Raw genomic sequence first — 16,468 nt, 5'->3', positions numbered from 1 at the left:
GTGGGAGCACGGACCATCGCGCGGGTGAGCGAGTGTAGTTAACTTTCGCGTCTCAAGGCGCCAATTATTCTACCTAACAATTGTGCTAAAGCAGTAGCTAAAATGTCCTATCCCCAAGACAGTGCCCATCATTATACTTGCCATGCACATTACGACACACTTAAAGGAAAAGGGCCACCTTTAACATGGGGATTGAAACTGAGATAGCCATCTTGTAGCCCGTGTCCGAAAACCTCCCTGTCTACCTCCTTACGGCCGATTTCGGCCTCCATTCGTAGTTATCGGCAATTTTAAAAGAAAATATGCCAGGAATGCGTTCTTATCCCAGGAATGCGTTCTTATCCGACAATACAGCCACCCGCGGCGAGGCTTTGGTTTTTAACCAATCAGCTTGCAGCAGTACTGATCAGGCACGGATCCCTGTACTAGCGAGCAGACCATGAGCAGTTGCGTTATTTTTCGTTGTCTGTTCTGGCAATCGGCCGGCGGATGAACATCCGCAATCGAATCTTGAAATCCGTCGCGCTGATTGGTGATGAGTTTCATGAGCTACTTTCATGAGGTCTATGAAAGTAAACCTATGCTATGCCCTGAACAGATGACATCTCGTTTGGTAGCCAATTGCTAAAATGCATTTTTATCTTACGCAAGGCAGTATACCATATTTTATACCGTGGCTCTGATCCGAAATCAGGGCATTTTTGTTCGAACAAATACCTATAATAACGATGAAGAAGTGCGTGATCCGCGCAGCAAACGACCTACGTCGGGTCGGGACTGATATGCGTGTGACTGTGCACAAGTAAGCACCTAGGTACCTAGGTAGGTACCTAAATTCTTATTTATTGCAATGGCTCTTCTATTACTTTTGTTTTCACAGAACTCTCCCCTGGATTAGCAAACCCTTTTGAACTGTTCAGGCTTTCACAACTGAAATGCCAGACTGGATAAAAAAACGCAAGTTATGCCGAATATGCCATGCGAAGTGGCGTGATTGCGGCGTTGCCCCGAAAATTTCATCGCACATCCAGCATAATTTTGCATGCGTCAAATTCAGCGCATGGTGGCAGCTGAATTTTTAGGCGCAGGGTGACCGCATGGCGCATAATGTTTATGCAAATGGCTGTCACCGAATTTTTTGACACGCTGTGGTCAATCTAGCAGCAGACTTGCCCTGCGGGCGCTGGCAGGTCTGAAGAGAGTCGAAACTTCCGGCCTGGGCCTTGTTTCACCTTAAGATTCTACAGTGTGCCACACAAATTGTGGTATTGGGTTTTCATGGGAACATTAACTAATTCAGACGCTCAGAAAGGGAAGAGGGTCTGACTCCGAGGCCCCGGAACGATCTGTCTGGTTGATATAGCCTTGGTCGGTAGATATGCACATGTGCTTTATGTAAAAGTGGCTTAATTTTGGTGCAAACAGGCACCCAACTTTCAGTGGAAATCATGCACTGGAATTTCAGCTCAAAATTGCTTGCTTCAAATTTTGGCGCATGAGGGGCTCACGGGCATCCGGCGTAGTGTATGGATGTTTTCCAGTCTGGCTGAAAGGCAGAACTCAGACACATTTATCCAGCCCTTCAAATCCCATTTCCTGGTTGTGGTAACACCTACCTTTCCACGGGGGTTTGGTTCATCTCTTGTCTACACAGTTTTCTTTCACTTATGTGCTGACAAGAAAAGGAAACTCACCAGAGCCCAGTTTCACCAAGTGCGGTAAACTCAATTAGGGGTAAACTACCAAACTACCCCACTACTTAACTACAAAAACTACCCCAAAATTAAGTTTACCGCACTTGGTGAAACTGGGCTCAGTGGAGCTATTCAGCTTAATACACAGAGTATGTGTTGCATGGACTAAGCATGTGTTGACCCTTTTTTACTTTTAGGTTCCCGCTAAAAAAAGAAGTACAGAGAAAAGTGGATGAGGGTGTGTGGCATGACCAATGAGCCAAGACCACATGACCACTTAAACTTAACAAGAAGTGCGCACCATGATAAGCACAGTCAAAAACGTTTGCGTCTAAAGAACAGTGCTGTGCCGGATCAGAATGTAAGTTATTTTTTAAAAGTGATAAAAATGCCTGCAAAGTTATCAAAAGACTTTGAATATTGTTTTTGTAACACTTCACTCTAAAGTTATTCCTAGTACCAGACATTACAGCTTTAGTGCAGAGTCTTTATTTGTGATATTTTTAGCCAAAAATTATTACTAGTACCGAGCCCTTACAGCTTTACAGCCCTAGTACCTTGCCCTTATTTTTTATATTTTTTAGCCATTTCAACCTAACCGAATATCTGTATGTTTGTATGTTATTGTTTTGATCTGTATTCTATGCTACCTCCCTATAGGTAAGTTTTATTAAAACATGTAACGGTGTGCTGATTTTTTACAGATTCCGTATACGCCTTGGGTTGCTGTCGCTGCTCGGTCACCCACAGATGAAAGTGATCAAGAAATGGACATCACTCAGGTAAGATTCAAGCGTCCTTTATTTTACACATAATACAGTAAGCAGTAGCACCCTAACCGCAACATATGGGAATGCATTGCCTGGTGGGTGCCTACTGCCTACCTGTATGCCAAGTTTCAGCTAAATCGCCCCAGTAATTACAGAGTTATTGAAATGGGAACAAATTCGGCACCTCTTCTTTTTGCATTTTGCACGTGCAGTGGGGGTCACTCACATAGATCAAGAGCATCCGACCTTTGGTTGAAGGGGTGCAGCTACCCTACAAAATTTACCGCCAGACCGCCCAAGCGGCTGCTGAGATGAGCCTCTCAAAATCACTTCTTTTGCAACTTTTGACAAATAACACCCTTGACTTTTCACGTGGCACGTGCCACGACGGTCCCTGTAATGTATCAAGAGTAGTCAATTACGGGGTAGAGGGAATAGGGCTAGCCAACAAAAAAAAAGACCGCAGGCCAATCGGTCCAGCGGTTGCTGAGATATAAGCCTCTCAAAAGCGTTACAGGCCGGGCCGGGTCGGGCCGCTCATACTGAGCTTTTTCCGTGATATTGAAAAGACTTCGCTTCGCTCGCTCGCTCGTAATTAACAATTCATGGTTGACTATATGGATTAAGCTAAGTGATTGCGCTCTATTAGCACACTATCTAAGTAGGTAGCCCTTAATTGCTGCCGGTGCGTGGACTGTGAAAGTGAGCCGAGCTGTGACGCAAACCGTGCGCCTTTTTCAGGTGTGGGATCACTCGTGGAAGTTCACGGCGGATACGGAGCCGTGCATGCAGCTCTGGTTCGATCCTGCTCAGGGAAGCCCCAATGACGCCGTGGCGCGCATCTGGGCTGAGCGGGTGGTGGCGGCCGGTGCGCGGGCGCTGCCGCGTGGCTGGTGGCCGCGGCCCTGGCGGCAGCGGCCCGCTCCTGACCCGGTCGCCCTGTGCCGAGCACAGAGCGCCGACTGAGGTCAGTCTTGTGATCGAGCTTCCGCGCCGGAGGTGGAACAGGTGGAGCTGGCGGTCACCTGCGCGGGCTCGGCGGCCTGTAAGCCGTGCCGAGACGAACCGCGACACTCTTGCTAGATCTGCACCCCATTGTAATCTTCTGTAGTCGATATTCGGTAGGTACTCAATGCTCATTTTTCTGATATTAGACGAGTGGCGGGTTTTGATGTTACATTGGAGACTGCTGTCTCGGGTGGCCCGACAGTGTTCGATTGTGGTGTAATGTAGATACATAGACGGGATGCCGCGGCTCGGATTCGTAGCTGGACTACCATGTGCCTGTCGATTGAGATGCTTTGCCTGGCGATTGAGATGATTCGGGGCGCGGCCCCACACTGACGCCATGGTGCAATGAGTGACTGGCGACAACTAAGCAATTATGTACTTTTGTAGAACACATGTTTTCATGGATACGAGAGGCAGTCCTTTTTTCGCTAGCAGTCATTTGGTTCACGATACTTTCGATACCGACAAATATGTTCGGGCGGCCGGTCCGTCCACAGCTAATGCGTGCTTGCCCGCCGATGCCTAACGGAGCGCTGTGCTGTCTACGCTCACTGGTCGCTGGCCCGAGAGCCGTTCGGTTGCTGCTGTTAAAACAGTTCTCACAAAAACACGCTGGCTGGCTGCCAGTTCTTCACCAATGAGAGGCCCAGTAGCATCAGCAGGTAGCATTGTTTAATATTACTATTCCATTTTGTTTACCCATATGTCCGACCTAGAGCCGACTGGTAAAAAGCGGCAACCGAGCAGCCCTCCGCAGCGCTGCAGATCATGTACGCTCGATTATACACAATATATGTGTCTTTCTTGCACACAGAGACATGACGTTTTGTAGAGCTTTTATATCGCTTGTGGCTGAAAGGAATATTGTACATTTTAGAGCTTTCATATACGCGAGAAAATATGGTGCAAAAAAACATTTATGAAGCCTGTTGAATTTTAAAGGTTGTTGGGGCATTTCACAGACTGTGTCGGTGGGCAGGGCAGCCCGGCCCCGGCCGCCGCCGTCGCCGCCTCCTTCACTGGTATGTGGCAGGGACGGAAGCTTCGTATTGATATACCGGGGTGCAACTCAAGCAGCATATCACCTATCAAACAACCTTCGGTTATGAAGTGAATGAAAACTAAATATTATGTATAACTGTGATTTGCGCTGCGGTGTTTCCAAAGTGGAGGAAGTATGGGGAGCTGGACCCGGACTCGATGAGCCCTCTACTACGGATCTGGGTCTTCGCAGCTGATCGTCTGTGAATGAGAGATCATATGATACCAATGCATACCGAACGGATCAAAAACAGTGCCATTATATATTTGCAATTCTACAGCTTTACGTAAGCCCATCCTAGTGAATGCATTAATACGCGTTGATTTGACAACTGACATCCGGTTGAAGGCGTTTTTTTTTTCGGCCAACAGCCGGCCAGCAGTTGTTGCAGGCCGGCCTCGTTGGGAAGCAGGTTCATTTTCCGACAGCCACTGCGTGCGGAAGCACTCTCTGATGGCGCGGACGGCGCGCGCCGGCTCCTGTTTCTGTAACGTGTAGAGGCGGGTGTCGAGCAGCTGGGCGCGTAGCGGGCGGTCCTCGAGCACGCGGAACGCGGCCGGCTGGCGCGGGTACAGGCGCTCCCTAAACAGTAGGCCCGAATGGTGGCAGAGTCGAGCGTCGCGGCGCGGCAGAGCGCGCGGCGCGGCCGCCGTCTGTTCCAGCTCGGCGTCGGCGCGCCCCTCGGCGAACAGCAGGTGCAGCTGACGGTCGGCCAGGCAGAAGCCGCTGATGCCAGGTGTGCTGACGTCGCCGGGCCGGCGCGGCGCGGCGCCCTCGGCCGCCGCCGGGCTGGGCGGCTCGTTGAGCTGCTGGATGAGCTGCAGCACGCCGCTGCGCTGCAGGCCGCGCTGCGAGACGACGGCCAGCAGGCGGCCGTAGGCGCAGCGCGCCGGCGCCGGCCGCGGCAGCAGGTCCAGCGGCACGGCCAGCGACACGGAGACGGACAGCTGCGCCGCCGACTGCAGCAGCTGCAGCGGCCCGAACGGCGGCGGACACGTGCCGCGCTCAATGTCGGCCGCCGGAGAGGCAGCCGGTCCGGCCGGCACCGCTGTCAGCGGCACCTCCACACTGAGCAGACGCACGCCGCGCGTCAGGGCAGAGACGTCCACCACCACCTGCCGCGCACACAGAGGGCCGACAGTGGTGACAGCGCGCGGCGGGTCAGACCTCACAGTGGGGATAGCGGCAGCGGGTCAGACACCCTTATAGAACAGCACGGGGCGGAGCCGACAAAAGAGGACGAGGAGACGGTCATACAGCCGACTGAGGTCCGGGCACCGACTGACTCAAAGTGCTGAACATGTCACACATTTCTAAATGGCTTCTGTAGGACGGAATAGTGTCTCTTCCTTCCAAGGCTTACTTGCAGAATAATATGGAAAGACACAATTTTACAAGTTGTGTTTTTATGACATAAGTTCTTTATAACATTTCACACGCAAACATCATACCTTGACAATTGTTCACGATGAAGATCATGCAGGAACATTTCATATTTAGTCACCCTTGATTATTTTGTTGATAGTGATGCGAAAGGCAAATTACCAAAGTATATATTTGCAATTATTTGAGTTAATAATTTCAACTTTTTTTGTGTTGAAAATTGACTTTTGAAACAATAAAGGCAAATGAATTATCAGTGTCTGGAAAGGTGCAATGCTGAAAGCTTCTTATTACATTCTAATTTATATCTAAAGCTTTGTGATATCCAAACTCTCAGAAATAACCAAGGACGTAACCAAGGAGGGGGGAGGGGCACGGGAGCCATGCCCTCGTGCCTCTTCCCCCCTCGGTGATGGCGATTTTTTTAAAAATAAAAACAGCTGTGACACACCCCCAAAATAGTGGGCCTAATCAGAGAAATTTTCCTTTTTTGGAGGGGGTACAACACTAGGCCACAACCTGTGACTCCCCCCCCCCCCTGAGCAAAATCCTGGCTACGTGCCTGGAAATAACAAAGCACATCCTATCCTTTGATGTTGGACGCAAGAGCCAAGTTGCTACGCGCCCTAACCCATAACAACAACAACATCCTATCCTTTGATGCCACTTACCAGCAGCTTTGCACACTACCAAACAGCCACCTTTGGGCCTTTGTTGTTCTTGATTTGGGCATTGTCAGTGGTAACTGGAAATAATCAGACATGATGGTCAGAGTAGGGAATGTGACTACAACAAAAATCATTTCATTCCTATAAAATAGACATGATTTAATAGAAGACCTTCTTCTTAAGAAAGTGTGTCATGGATACCAGCTAATCTGTATGGTATTCATCTCCAGTATTATCATATAGGTATAACAATTATCACCACCCGCCACCATTGAATGTAGGTTTTAGGCTGTAGGTTGTAGGTGGTAGGTTGGGTATCGGTAAAGCTGGTGTCACCGTCAGCGCTAACCGGTAAATGTGTAGATAAAAGGAATCTTAAAAACAATCTAACCTAACCTAACCTTACCTACTGACCCAGGGGCGGATCCAGAAAATCTCCAAGGGAGGGGCCATTAGAAACCAGGAGGCCCCCATAATCCCACCTGTTGGAGGCCCCATCTTCCCACTTGTTGGGCCCAAAAAAAAAAACTGCGTCTATTGAGCTTATCTAGCTGTTCAGGCAACATCTCAACATGAATAGCCACTTTATTTTCAGGAGGCCCCCTTTTCAGCTTTTTAACTTTTTATTTTATTTTTGAAAAAAATCGGCCAAGGGGGGCCATGGTCCCCATGGCCCCCCCCCCTTGTATCCGCGCCTGTACTGACCTGCAACCTACCTACCCACAACCTACCAAACTAATATACGCTGACAGTGATGCCAGCTTTACCAATGCCGTACGTTGTAGGTTGTAGGTAAGGCTAGGTCAGGTAAGATTATGTTTCATTATATATTTACTGAGAAGACGGCTGAATGCTCTTGAGACGTGGCTATACATTTACATTTTGTAAGTAATTTTCAGGTTTCAATGAATATTTCCTAGTGGAATGTTTTGAAAACCATTCTAAATGATGACCTTTAGCATTCCATAGTACTTTAAAGCTAATTAACCACATCGCCAATGCTAGGTCACATTGCATGCCTACTTCCACCGGCAGCTCCATGGGATATATGATAGGCAGGGGTAAATGGAATATTTTTTATTAATATTCTTGAAGAAAATTATAGGCATGAAAAGAAGATGATCTGCCTTTGAGATTGATATGTGATGCCTACTTTGGAGGAACATAATCATAATAATTACACAATCATAAAAAATGCAATGTAACCAAACAGCCGCTTATGCCGCAAAATGAGAATCAAGCCAATCACTGAGGACAAACAATTTCAAACCACCAAAACTATATTCTTGCTATTCACCAATAATCCTAAAATAGCGTTCCATGGCCATTATATCCATCTTTCACCCTTACCTTCGACAGATAACTAGCGCCACGGGCAGACACACGGGGCGACAAGTTGTTTACAACCGCTACAGTCCGACGAGTCTATCCTCCTCAAGGCTGATTGGCTTGAGTGTGACGTCATTGCTATGACATCATACAGTAGCTGCGGTAGAGAGTATAAACATAGTACCAATATGTTAAATAGTTTGAAATACTTTTTAGCGAATTATGCACTTCTGGCACCGGTTTTGAAAAGAAAATGGAAAATAATAATGTCAAAATAAAAACCAACGATATCTTCATATTTCAAGAAGGTGGCACTTTTCCTTTAAGCGTGGCAATGGGACAGCCTTGGGACAGCCGATAGAATTTATATCATACGTGCATCGAGTTGCAGAGCCATGGGCGTAGGAACGGCTGGAACATTGTGGGTGCATGGGTGCAGAATTCCAGCCATGGCCGGTGAAGCGGGGGGGGGGGGGGAGCGGCACCCGAGCGAAGGCTCATTGCGAGCATTGAGGGTGTAGCATGTCGAAAAGGTACCGATAGGTGCATTTGGAGGCATTGATAATGTCAATAATGACTATCTGCCGCAAAAAGTAAAAGCGGCTAACTTAGCCATTTTCGTAGATGTCGGGCTAAAAGGCCTTTTGACAGTGGGTCTTCGGTATGTGTTCACTGTTCAATCACATGTGCTCCATTTCTTCTTTTTTATTAAAGCACAAATGTAAGTTTTGAAGACCATCACAGTAGAAAATGCTTCAAAAATGGATAGTGGGCAAGATATCCTGAATTTATCGTGCTCCATGGGAATAAGTATTGCTGAGAAAGGGGGTTTTTGTTCCAGATTATTGTGGGTGCAGAATACATTGTCTGCACCCACTGGAGAATTATTGTGGGTGCAGCTGCACCCACTGCACCCATGGTTCCTACGCTTATGTGCAGAGCTACATTGTTTTTAACAGATAAGTATTAACCCTCACCCTGGCAGGGGGGGTCGATGCGACCCCTCCCCCCTAAGGTTTTTCGAAGATAGCGTAAAAACGGCGGCGCGCAGCGCCGCCAAATTTGGCACAGCCTATGGGGCAACCTTTTTACATATGACCTGAAAATTTCAGGTCCGGGTGACCTTGGGTCAGGTCACCAGGTCAGAAAAACCGGTACAAGGTCATGGTCAAATTTCAGTTTTCTTTTTGCACCTGTCCAACTCACAGTTTTCGACTGATTTCCTTCAAACTTTCAGGATGTGCTAAGTTCACCAAGTTGTATAACATGTAGTCCGGCTTTTTTGAGGTCACTGACCTGAGGTCAGTTAGAGGTCATTACGTCGTAATGTTCGTCGTAATGTAAATTACATCCTCTTCCTCACCTTCGTCAACGACCTAACCTGTTTCCTCCCCCATGGCCGCCTCATATCCTACGCGGACGACACCCAAATCCTGGACTCAGCACCCTCCAATCCCACTGACATCCAAGTGCTGAAGTCCCGGTCCGAGGAGAACATCCAGCACCTCCAGCACTGGTTCAGCTTGAATAGTTTGAAAATGAATGGGGAGAAGACCTGTTTCACCCTTTTCGGCACGCAAAATTCAGTTGATAGAGTTGAAGACTTCGCCATTAACGTAAATGATGTAACTATACGGCCAACAAAACATATCAAAGTGCTGGGCGTTCTCCTCGACCAAACCCTGAGCTGGGAGCCACACATATCCTCCATCATCCGCCGGTGCAACGCAATCCTCATATCATTATTCAAAATTCGTCATCACCTATCCCCAGACATCCTTAAAATCCTTGTCCAAACCCATGTCTTCCCCCACCTCCAGTACTGCTCGTCAGTCTGGGGTGGTGCCTCCAAATCCCGCCTGGACCGACTGCAGAAGGTCATACATTTTGCCGCACGACTGGTCTCTGGTCTCCGTAAATTTGACCGCATCACCCCCGCTCTCGGCGCGCTCGGCTGGCCCAACATTGGGGAAGTGATCGCGCGCAGGGACGCAGTGAATGTGCATCGCGCCCTGTATGCCGCTGGTGCCCCTGACTCGCTACGGGCAATGTTTCGCCCACGAGCCGTCGTCTCAGAGAGGGCCACGCGTGCCACCGCTGCGGGCTCGGCGGTGATCGACTTGCCCCGAGTCCGCCTGGCGGTGGCTCGGCGGCAGTTCCCGTACAGAGCCGCGGCGGCTTGGAACGGGCTGCCGCGAGAGGTGACAGGGACCGCCTCCAGGGCACAGCTGATGCGGTTCTTCCGATAGAGATATGTCGCCACCTGAATGTTTTTTAGTACTATTGTACATTTTGTGTGTCTTTTACTATGATGATTTTTTTATGACTTAGGTACTCTCATATTGCTTGTATTGACTGGGCCGTAATAGCCACCTGTGGATCAGCCCTAATAAACGATTTACGATTTACGAATGTTAAGCCTATGGGAAAATACTAAATTCGGAAAATACTGGAGATATTATTATTATTATTATTATTTCATATTCCCACTAACCACCATTCGGTGGGCATTACAGAGGGAAACACATTGACACACATAAACCATATACATACAATATAGGCAGCGCAGTGCCCTGTCATTCATAAGCACGTATAACGAAATCAAAATGCAGAACAAAAGCGATTTTCTATAACACAAAGTTTGATGAGACAGCGAAGCCTCATAAGTAACCGGCAATTATTACAACGAACAATGTGACATCACCGGAACAACACCACATACATATGCATCATTTTACCGCGTGATTTTCCAAAATATATTTTACAAAATCAGCTTTCGAATAGTTTCGGACATGAATGGGCAAGCTATTCCATAGTTTTGCACCACTGTAAGAGAAGGACGCTTAAGAGATAAGACGCTATAAGAGATATCCGCTTCGTTCTATCACTTTTGTGCTTTGAAACCACGGTACTTAACAGCAGGTCACTTGGTGCTTCTTTGTTTGGTGTACTTATCCATGGGTCAGGTCAAATGAGGTCAACTGAGGTCAAATGACGTTTTTGCCAATAACTTGGCACATAATGACGCTAGAGCTTAAAAAATGGTATCATTGTGTTCCTGGTGATCAGCCGAATCGAATGATATGCGATATGATGCAATTTGGTTAACTTGAACTTAATTTAATAATTTAAGTTTACTTAAAATTTAAGAAAAACTTTAAGTACACTTCAGCAAGCTAAAAAGTATATCATTCGACGCGCCTTGACGTGCTGAGTTCAATGGTGCTTTTTCTTTTTGCTCTAGCTTAGTTAGATCAAAAGTTATAAGCGAAAAACTTTTGACCTGTTTTTAGCGAAATTTTTACATTTATACCCCCCCCCCCAAAAAAAAACCCTAAATATTGACCTAGAGCAACCAAATTTGCACAGGGGCGAGAACTCCAGGGGACCCACCTTCCTACCAAATTTGGTGGTTCTAGGTGCCATAGGAGCCAATCGCGAGGGGGGGGGGGGTCGCATCGACCCCCCCTGCCAAGCCGTGTTATGAAAAATGCCCTGCCAGGGCGAGGGTTAAGGCCTTGATTGAGCTCATTGGTGTCTATTATTTCGCACAGCAATCGTCCTCCAGAGACGTGGGAACTAGGATTTTTGGATAGCGCGTCGTCCCAACTTTAAGCAACTCTTACTGTTCCTCTAATGTGTGGTCGCAGCCACCAATAGCAAACCGTTCCATCTAGGAACAAATAAGTCGCGCTCCTGGAACAGTTCGAACCGGGTTTCTCCAACCGGTCACCCTACAACGCTAGCGTGTATCCACTGAGCTGCCGAAACCAGCGACCACCCGTCGCGGTCAAACGCGATCAAATGTCACAATACCTACTGTCATTGGCGGTCAGCGGGTGAATGTCATTTTGTTTTGTGCAGACGAGGACTATCCTCGGTAGCTCAGTGGAGGAACGCTCGTGTCGTGAATTGGGCGGTGGGAGAAGCCCGGTTCGAACCCCCCTGAGTGGCCGACTTTTTGGCTCCTAGTTGGAACGGTTTGCTATTGGGGGCTGTGACCACATATTAGAGCAACAGTAATAATCGCTTTAAATTGGGGCGTTGGCTGCGGCACTACTCATAACCCCCAGTTCCCACGTCTCTGGTCTGGACGATTGCCGTGCGAAACAATAGACACCAATCTGCTCAATCAAGGCCTTAATACTAATATGTTATACAAAATATAGCTCCGAACCTCGATGCACGAGTGACATAAGTTCTATCGGCTGTCCCATTGCCACGTTAAGTGTGTCGTAATGTGCATTGCAAGTATGATGATAGGCGCGTCTTGGGGATAGGACATTTTAACAACTGCTTTAGCACAATCGTTAGGTAGAATAATTGGCGCCTTGAGACGCAAAAGTTAACTACACTCGCTCAGCCGCGCGATGTCCGTGCTCCCACCCCACCTCACTCCCCAGCCCTCGCCAGCCGCCGCGCCGCGCCGACCCGAGCCATGCCTCCGGGCTCGGCCCTCACCGCTGCGCTGACGTCACAGGCGGCCCACATCACCTTCCAGCCACCGACCCAGACCGGTGGCATACGGTTGGGTAGGCTGTGCCGCTTGACAAGTAAGTGAAGCGGCACAGTCTACCGGTACCAGGCGGCTGCTGCCAATGCTGAGCCATAGGAACCCGGTGGATAAAGAGTTGTAGAACATCAATCTGCCCCCGAGTGTACATGTAGTGCGTACGAGGCTAATAAAAAAGACGAGTCGATGCGTCCAGAGTAAATGCTTTTCAGGAATAAAAGATCGAACTGAGTGCGCCGCGCCTCGAGTGACGAAACATGGAAGAAGTGTAAAAGATGACAGTATTCCAGGCAAATTGATCTGTCCGTGCCACCGGCCCGAGCTGCTAACCACATTAGGAATTTGTGCTGGACTCGTTCTAACCGTTTTAAATGAACTTTGGCTGCGCCAGACCACACAACACTACCGTATTCAAGAATAGATCGGACGTTTGCGTAATATGTAGCTATCAGAGCCCTCTGATCAAGTTTTTGTCTTTCTAATATTTTCAGATGTCATTGTTCGACGTACTGTCGGATCTCTGTGACATCATATATTAATGGAGATGCCATGTATTCGTGACTTGGCCAGCTTCATGGTCAGTCAATGATGTCTCATGATCTTTCGGCGATCTTTTGCATTTCGATGATCATGCCAATAGGCTATGGTCATCTCTCCCTATGATGAATCGTGCGATTGGTGAGTATGTCAACCAAGGATGGTCACTGAGATGTGACCAAGCAACAAACCGTAAATTTTCCTAGAATTCTCCACGACCTTGCGCTTGTCCTCCGCTGTTGCAGAAACCACAAGGAGCAAGCCCTCTCCTTCCGTCCCCCTCTGCTCCTCCACTCTGCCCTTCCTCCACTGCTCTTCCCCAGGTGCTGCTCGGATCGCGTCGGCTCCTTGCCAGCAGTTCCGCGGACACTTTTATGTCGGCTCTCGGCCTTGGCGAGCATGTGGTTGCGCCGAGTCGCAATGGCGGCAGCGCGGAGCGGCCAGATGTCAGCGGTATCACCTCCGCGTGTCAAAGGTGTCATCTGCAAACTGACACATGTCCTGGAATGTCCCGGATGGACGGCGGACGGCGGCGCCGGGCTGTCGCGCGCCCCGTCAGTTGTCACTAATTGGATGTGATTTTCCTCTGTGCGGCGCCTGGATGCTCTGTGCGGTGCCGGACGGTCAGGTCGTTTGAGGATTGAGTGGTGACGTCTGTTCGTATGCCAGGACTGGTGGGAGGCTGCAAAGCCCAGAGGGCAGCAGGAAGTATACTGATCTGAGCACATGACGATAATAATGCTAGCTAATTGTAGGAGTTTGATGCTGACGGACATACATTAGGTACGACGAACGTCATGTCCGTCACAAGCATGTTTGAAACATGCTTCGCAAGACAAGAAGCGAGAGCTTTTCGAAAGAGGTGAATGAAAACCAAATATTTTAGATATGAGCGTCCTTTGCTATAAAAAGCATTGCACGGGCTCAGTCAGATACCGGTCCTCTCTGAGCCACCGCTCCACTGTGATTCTCGCTGAGCCGCTCACGCTGCGCCATTTCCTCTTGCGCTGCACCCCGGTGACCCGCTGGCATCCCGGCCCGCCTCAGTGACCAGTGGTGACCGGTGCCCGCCTGGCCGGCGCCGCCGGACGCCATCAGTCGGCCGCGGCGCCGCTGCAGCGCGGCCGTTCCAGGAAAGGTTCGGCACCCAGGGAGCTCAGCAGCGGCCGCTCACCACCGGACTGGGGTGGTGTGATGGTGCAAGGAATGTGCAGGGCATGGGCTCGAGCTGTGACCTCTAATCCCCCGCTGCTGATGTAGTGGTAGAGAGGGGGCAGGGGGTCGTCAGATCGGGTCGAAATTATTCGTCGTTGTAATCAAGACTGTAAATCGTAAATCGTCGACAACGGGAATGCAACAGATAGAGGAATGATAAAGGACTAATGCCGCATAAAGCTCATAGGCTGGAGAAAAGGGATACCAGAGAATCAGGAAAACCTGGAAACAGGGAATGGATGAACTTTGGAACCTCGGAGAAGACTGACCTGCTTTATTAGCAAGCTAAACCGCTAAGTCGCGTCTAACGGACACAGTTGTATCGAAGCGATATGTTAGCTGGTGGTTGATTCCTGTGCGTTTAATCTTGAAGTGTAATTCCGTTGTCCATTTATGTGTACCTTGTCTATTCTTTTTATAATCAATAGCATAAAATGTAGGCTCTTGACATTTTATTCCTTCATGATCTAAGATGCATAAATTGTTTCGATGTCTCGTCCAAAGACTTATTAGACTCGCCGAATCGAGGCCATGTTTGTGCACTGTGCAGGATGTTATGGAGGCTGATGCTCATTGGTAAATGGTCATTTCAATAAATGACATGCTGCGGTCTCTGGAGAGAGACATCACATGGTTGACATCCCTCGGTGTCATCACGCGGAGACCAATTGGGGTCAACTGCAAAAGGCCGGTTCGGGCCGGATCGGTGCGCTTCTCCGTCTCACCCATCGGCGACCGAGTCGGTCGGCACGGCAGACACCAAGGACATTTCTGCATGGAGACATGACAGCCATGGCCCGTGGCACGCGGCACGGTATGAATTCGATGTCAATTCTCAGTCATCAACGCATACACAGCTTGCGTCTGTGAACCATCGCAGTTGGGGGGATAGGTGACTGACAGATCCATTTGCAACACGCTGACTGACCAGAGCTTTACATCCGCTGGCATAAGGAATCCACGAATGATCACGTGAATTCATCATGCTGGTATTAGCAGTTCAACGTGAGTTCGTCACGTGAGTTCAGCATGCGAGGATGCTACTTGCCAATTGTTTGCTTCAGCGGTTGAACACGCTGCTTTTTTGGCTAAATATAAGAGATCCTGCTTCTTCGCACCTGTAACCCAACATAAATCACTCTAACAATGTAACCTTTTAGAGCCCCAATGCCCCCAATCGGACTTCCCATATACCTAACCCTCATGACCCCTACAGAACTTCCGTACACATTGACTTTGCAGCTGGGAGATGACGAATCTTTTAGCCATGACAGCCTCAGATACAGACTGCGGTACCGTAACTCCAAGTGCGCATAAGAGCGTCGTAATTGAGCTATACAAGATGCTGGAATGCAGCCACTCGTGTATTCGTGATAGTCGAAGATGCACACGTCTATTCCTTTGAAAGACGCCGAATATCAAGTGACTCGTGTCAACTACGAGTCTCAAGCTGACGAAATGTGGACTTCATTGACCTTGTCCGATTGACGAGCGTTCTCAGTAAAATTTGGTCGGTATGTTGCCCATGTGATCACATGTTTACGCTGTGTGCTGGAAACCGTCGTATTTATCCGATACAAGCTCGGGTAACGGCTAAACGTTCCGAAAATTGAGATTGCTAGACTAACACCCACAAAACCGATGAAGTTTTGAAACGGGATTTGGACAGTATGCTGGTAAAGCCAGGCCGCAAGGCGGCCAAAATATCAACTTGCATACACGCAACACAGATACGATAGACTGAAAGAGGATGAATTACGAGATTCCTACTTAGCTGCAAAACGTGACACATTGGGCTTGCACTGATCTAATTTAATCTCACAGCTATGAGACATCTGCATGCGGATTGTGGATGTTTTCTTTTCTGGTGGTAGACCGTTGCTTATCATCTGTTTGACGTAACTGTTTGTTTGGTAATGACAACACGTTCATTGGAAGATTTCCAACGATTAAAAATAATGCAAGTGTTATTGCAATTGATGTAATCGTGGGATTGCGGGTGATCAGTGTCGGAGGCACAAGGTGCACGCTTGCAGCATTACAAAAAGAAAAAAATAACTTTGACAAAAAATAAACAAATCAGGATCGGCATACAACCCAAAGGATAAAAAATCTTTAAAAAGCGTCATGCATGCATTATACTTCCCCACCTCACTATCGCGTTTCTATCATATTTATGTCGCTACACGACCTCTCCACTCTCCCGTTAAAACATCAATTCGCAAACACTAATTCTCGAACGAGTAGTACCTATCAATCGGTTATCGATCTATTTTCCGAACCTGACAAATGTGTCACACCACGCT

At 48.4% G+C, this 16,468-nt stretch overlaps 1 protein-coding gene and 1 long non-coding RNA gene across 2 annotated transcripts; one reads left to right on the top strand and one right to left on the bottom strand.

Annotated features, from left to right (window-relative positions):
* Positions 1-484: 484 nt before the first annotated feature.
* On the top strand, positions 485-4,297 carry LOC122377179. The gene is made up of 4 exons (XR_006255810.1): positions 485-802; positions 1,892-2,055; positions 2,399-2,476; positions 3,206-4,297. It is a non-coding gene; the product is annotated as an uncharacterized LOC122377179 (long non-coding RNA).
* Positions 4,298-4,642: 345 nt separating this feature from the next.
* Positions 4,643-7,993, bottom strand: LOC122377178 (the record flags this gene model as incomplete). Its single annotated transcript, XM_043357136.1, has 2 exons — positions 4,643-5,632; positions 7,919-7,993. Coding segments are annotated over 2 exons (1,020 nt in total), but the record flags the coding sequence as incomplete, so codon positions are not given.
* Positions 7,994-16,468: the final 8,475 nt, after the last annotated feature.

This window comes from Amphibalanus amphitrite, unplaced genomic scaffold, assembly GCF_019059575.1.
Source record: "Amphibalanus amphitrite isolate SeventyFive unplaced genomic scaffold, NRLGWU_Aamphi_draft 002599F_arrow, whole genome shotgun sequence".
Classification (NCBI taxonomy): Eukaryota; Metazoa; Arthropoda; class Thecostraca; order Balanomorpha; family Balanidae; genus Amphibalanus; species Amphibalanus amphitrite.
Note: the sequence above shows the minus strand (reverse complement) of the source record. Positions and strands in the feature narration are given on the sequence as shown.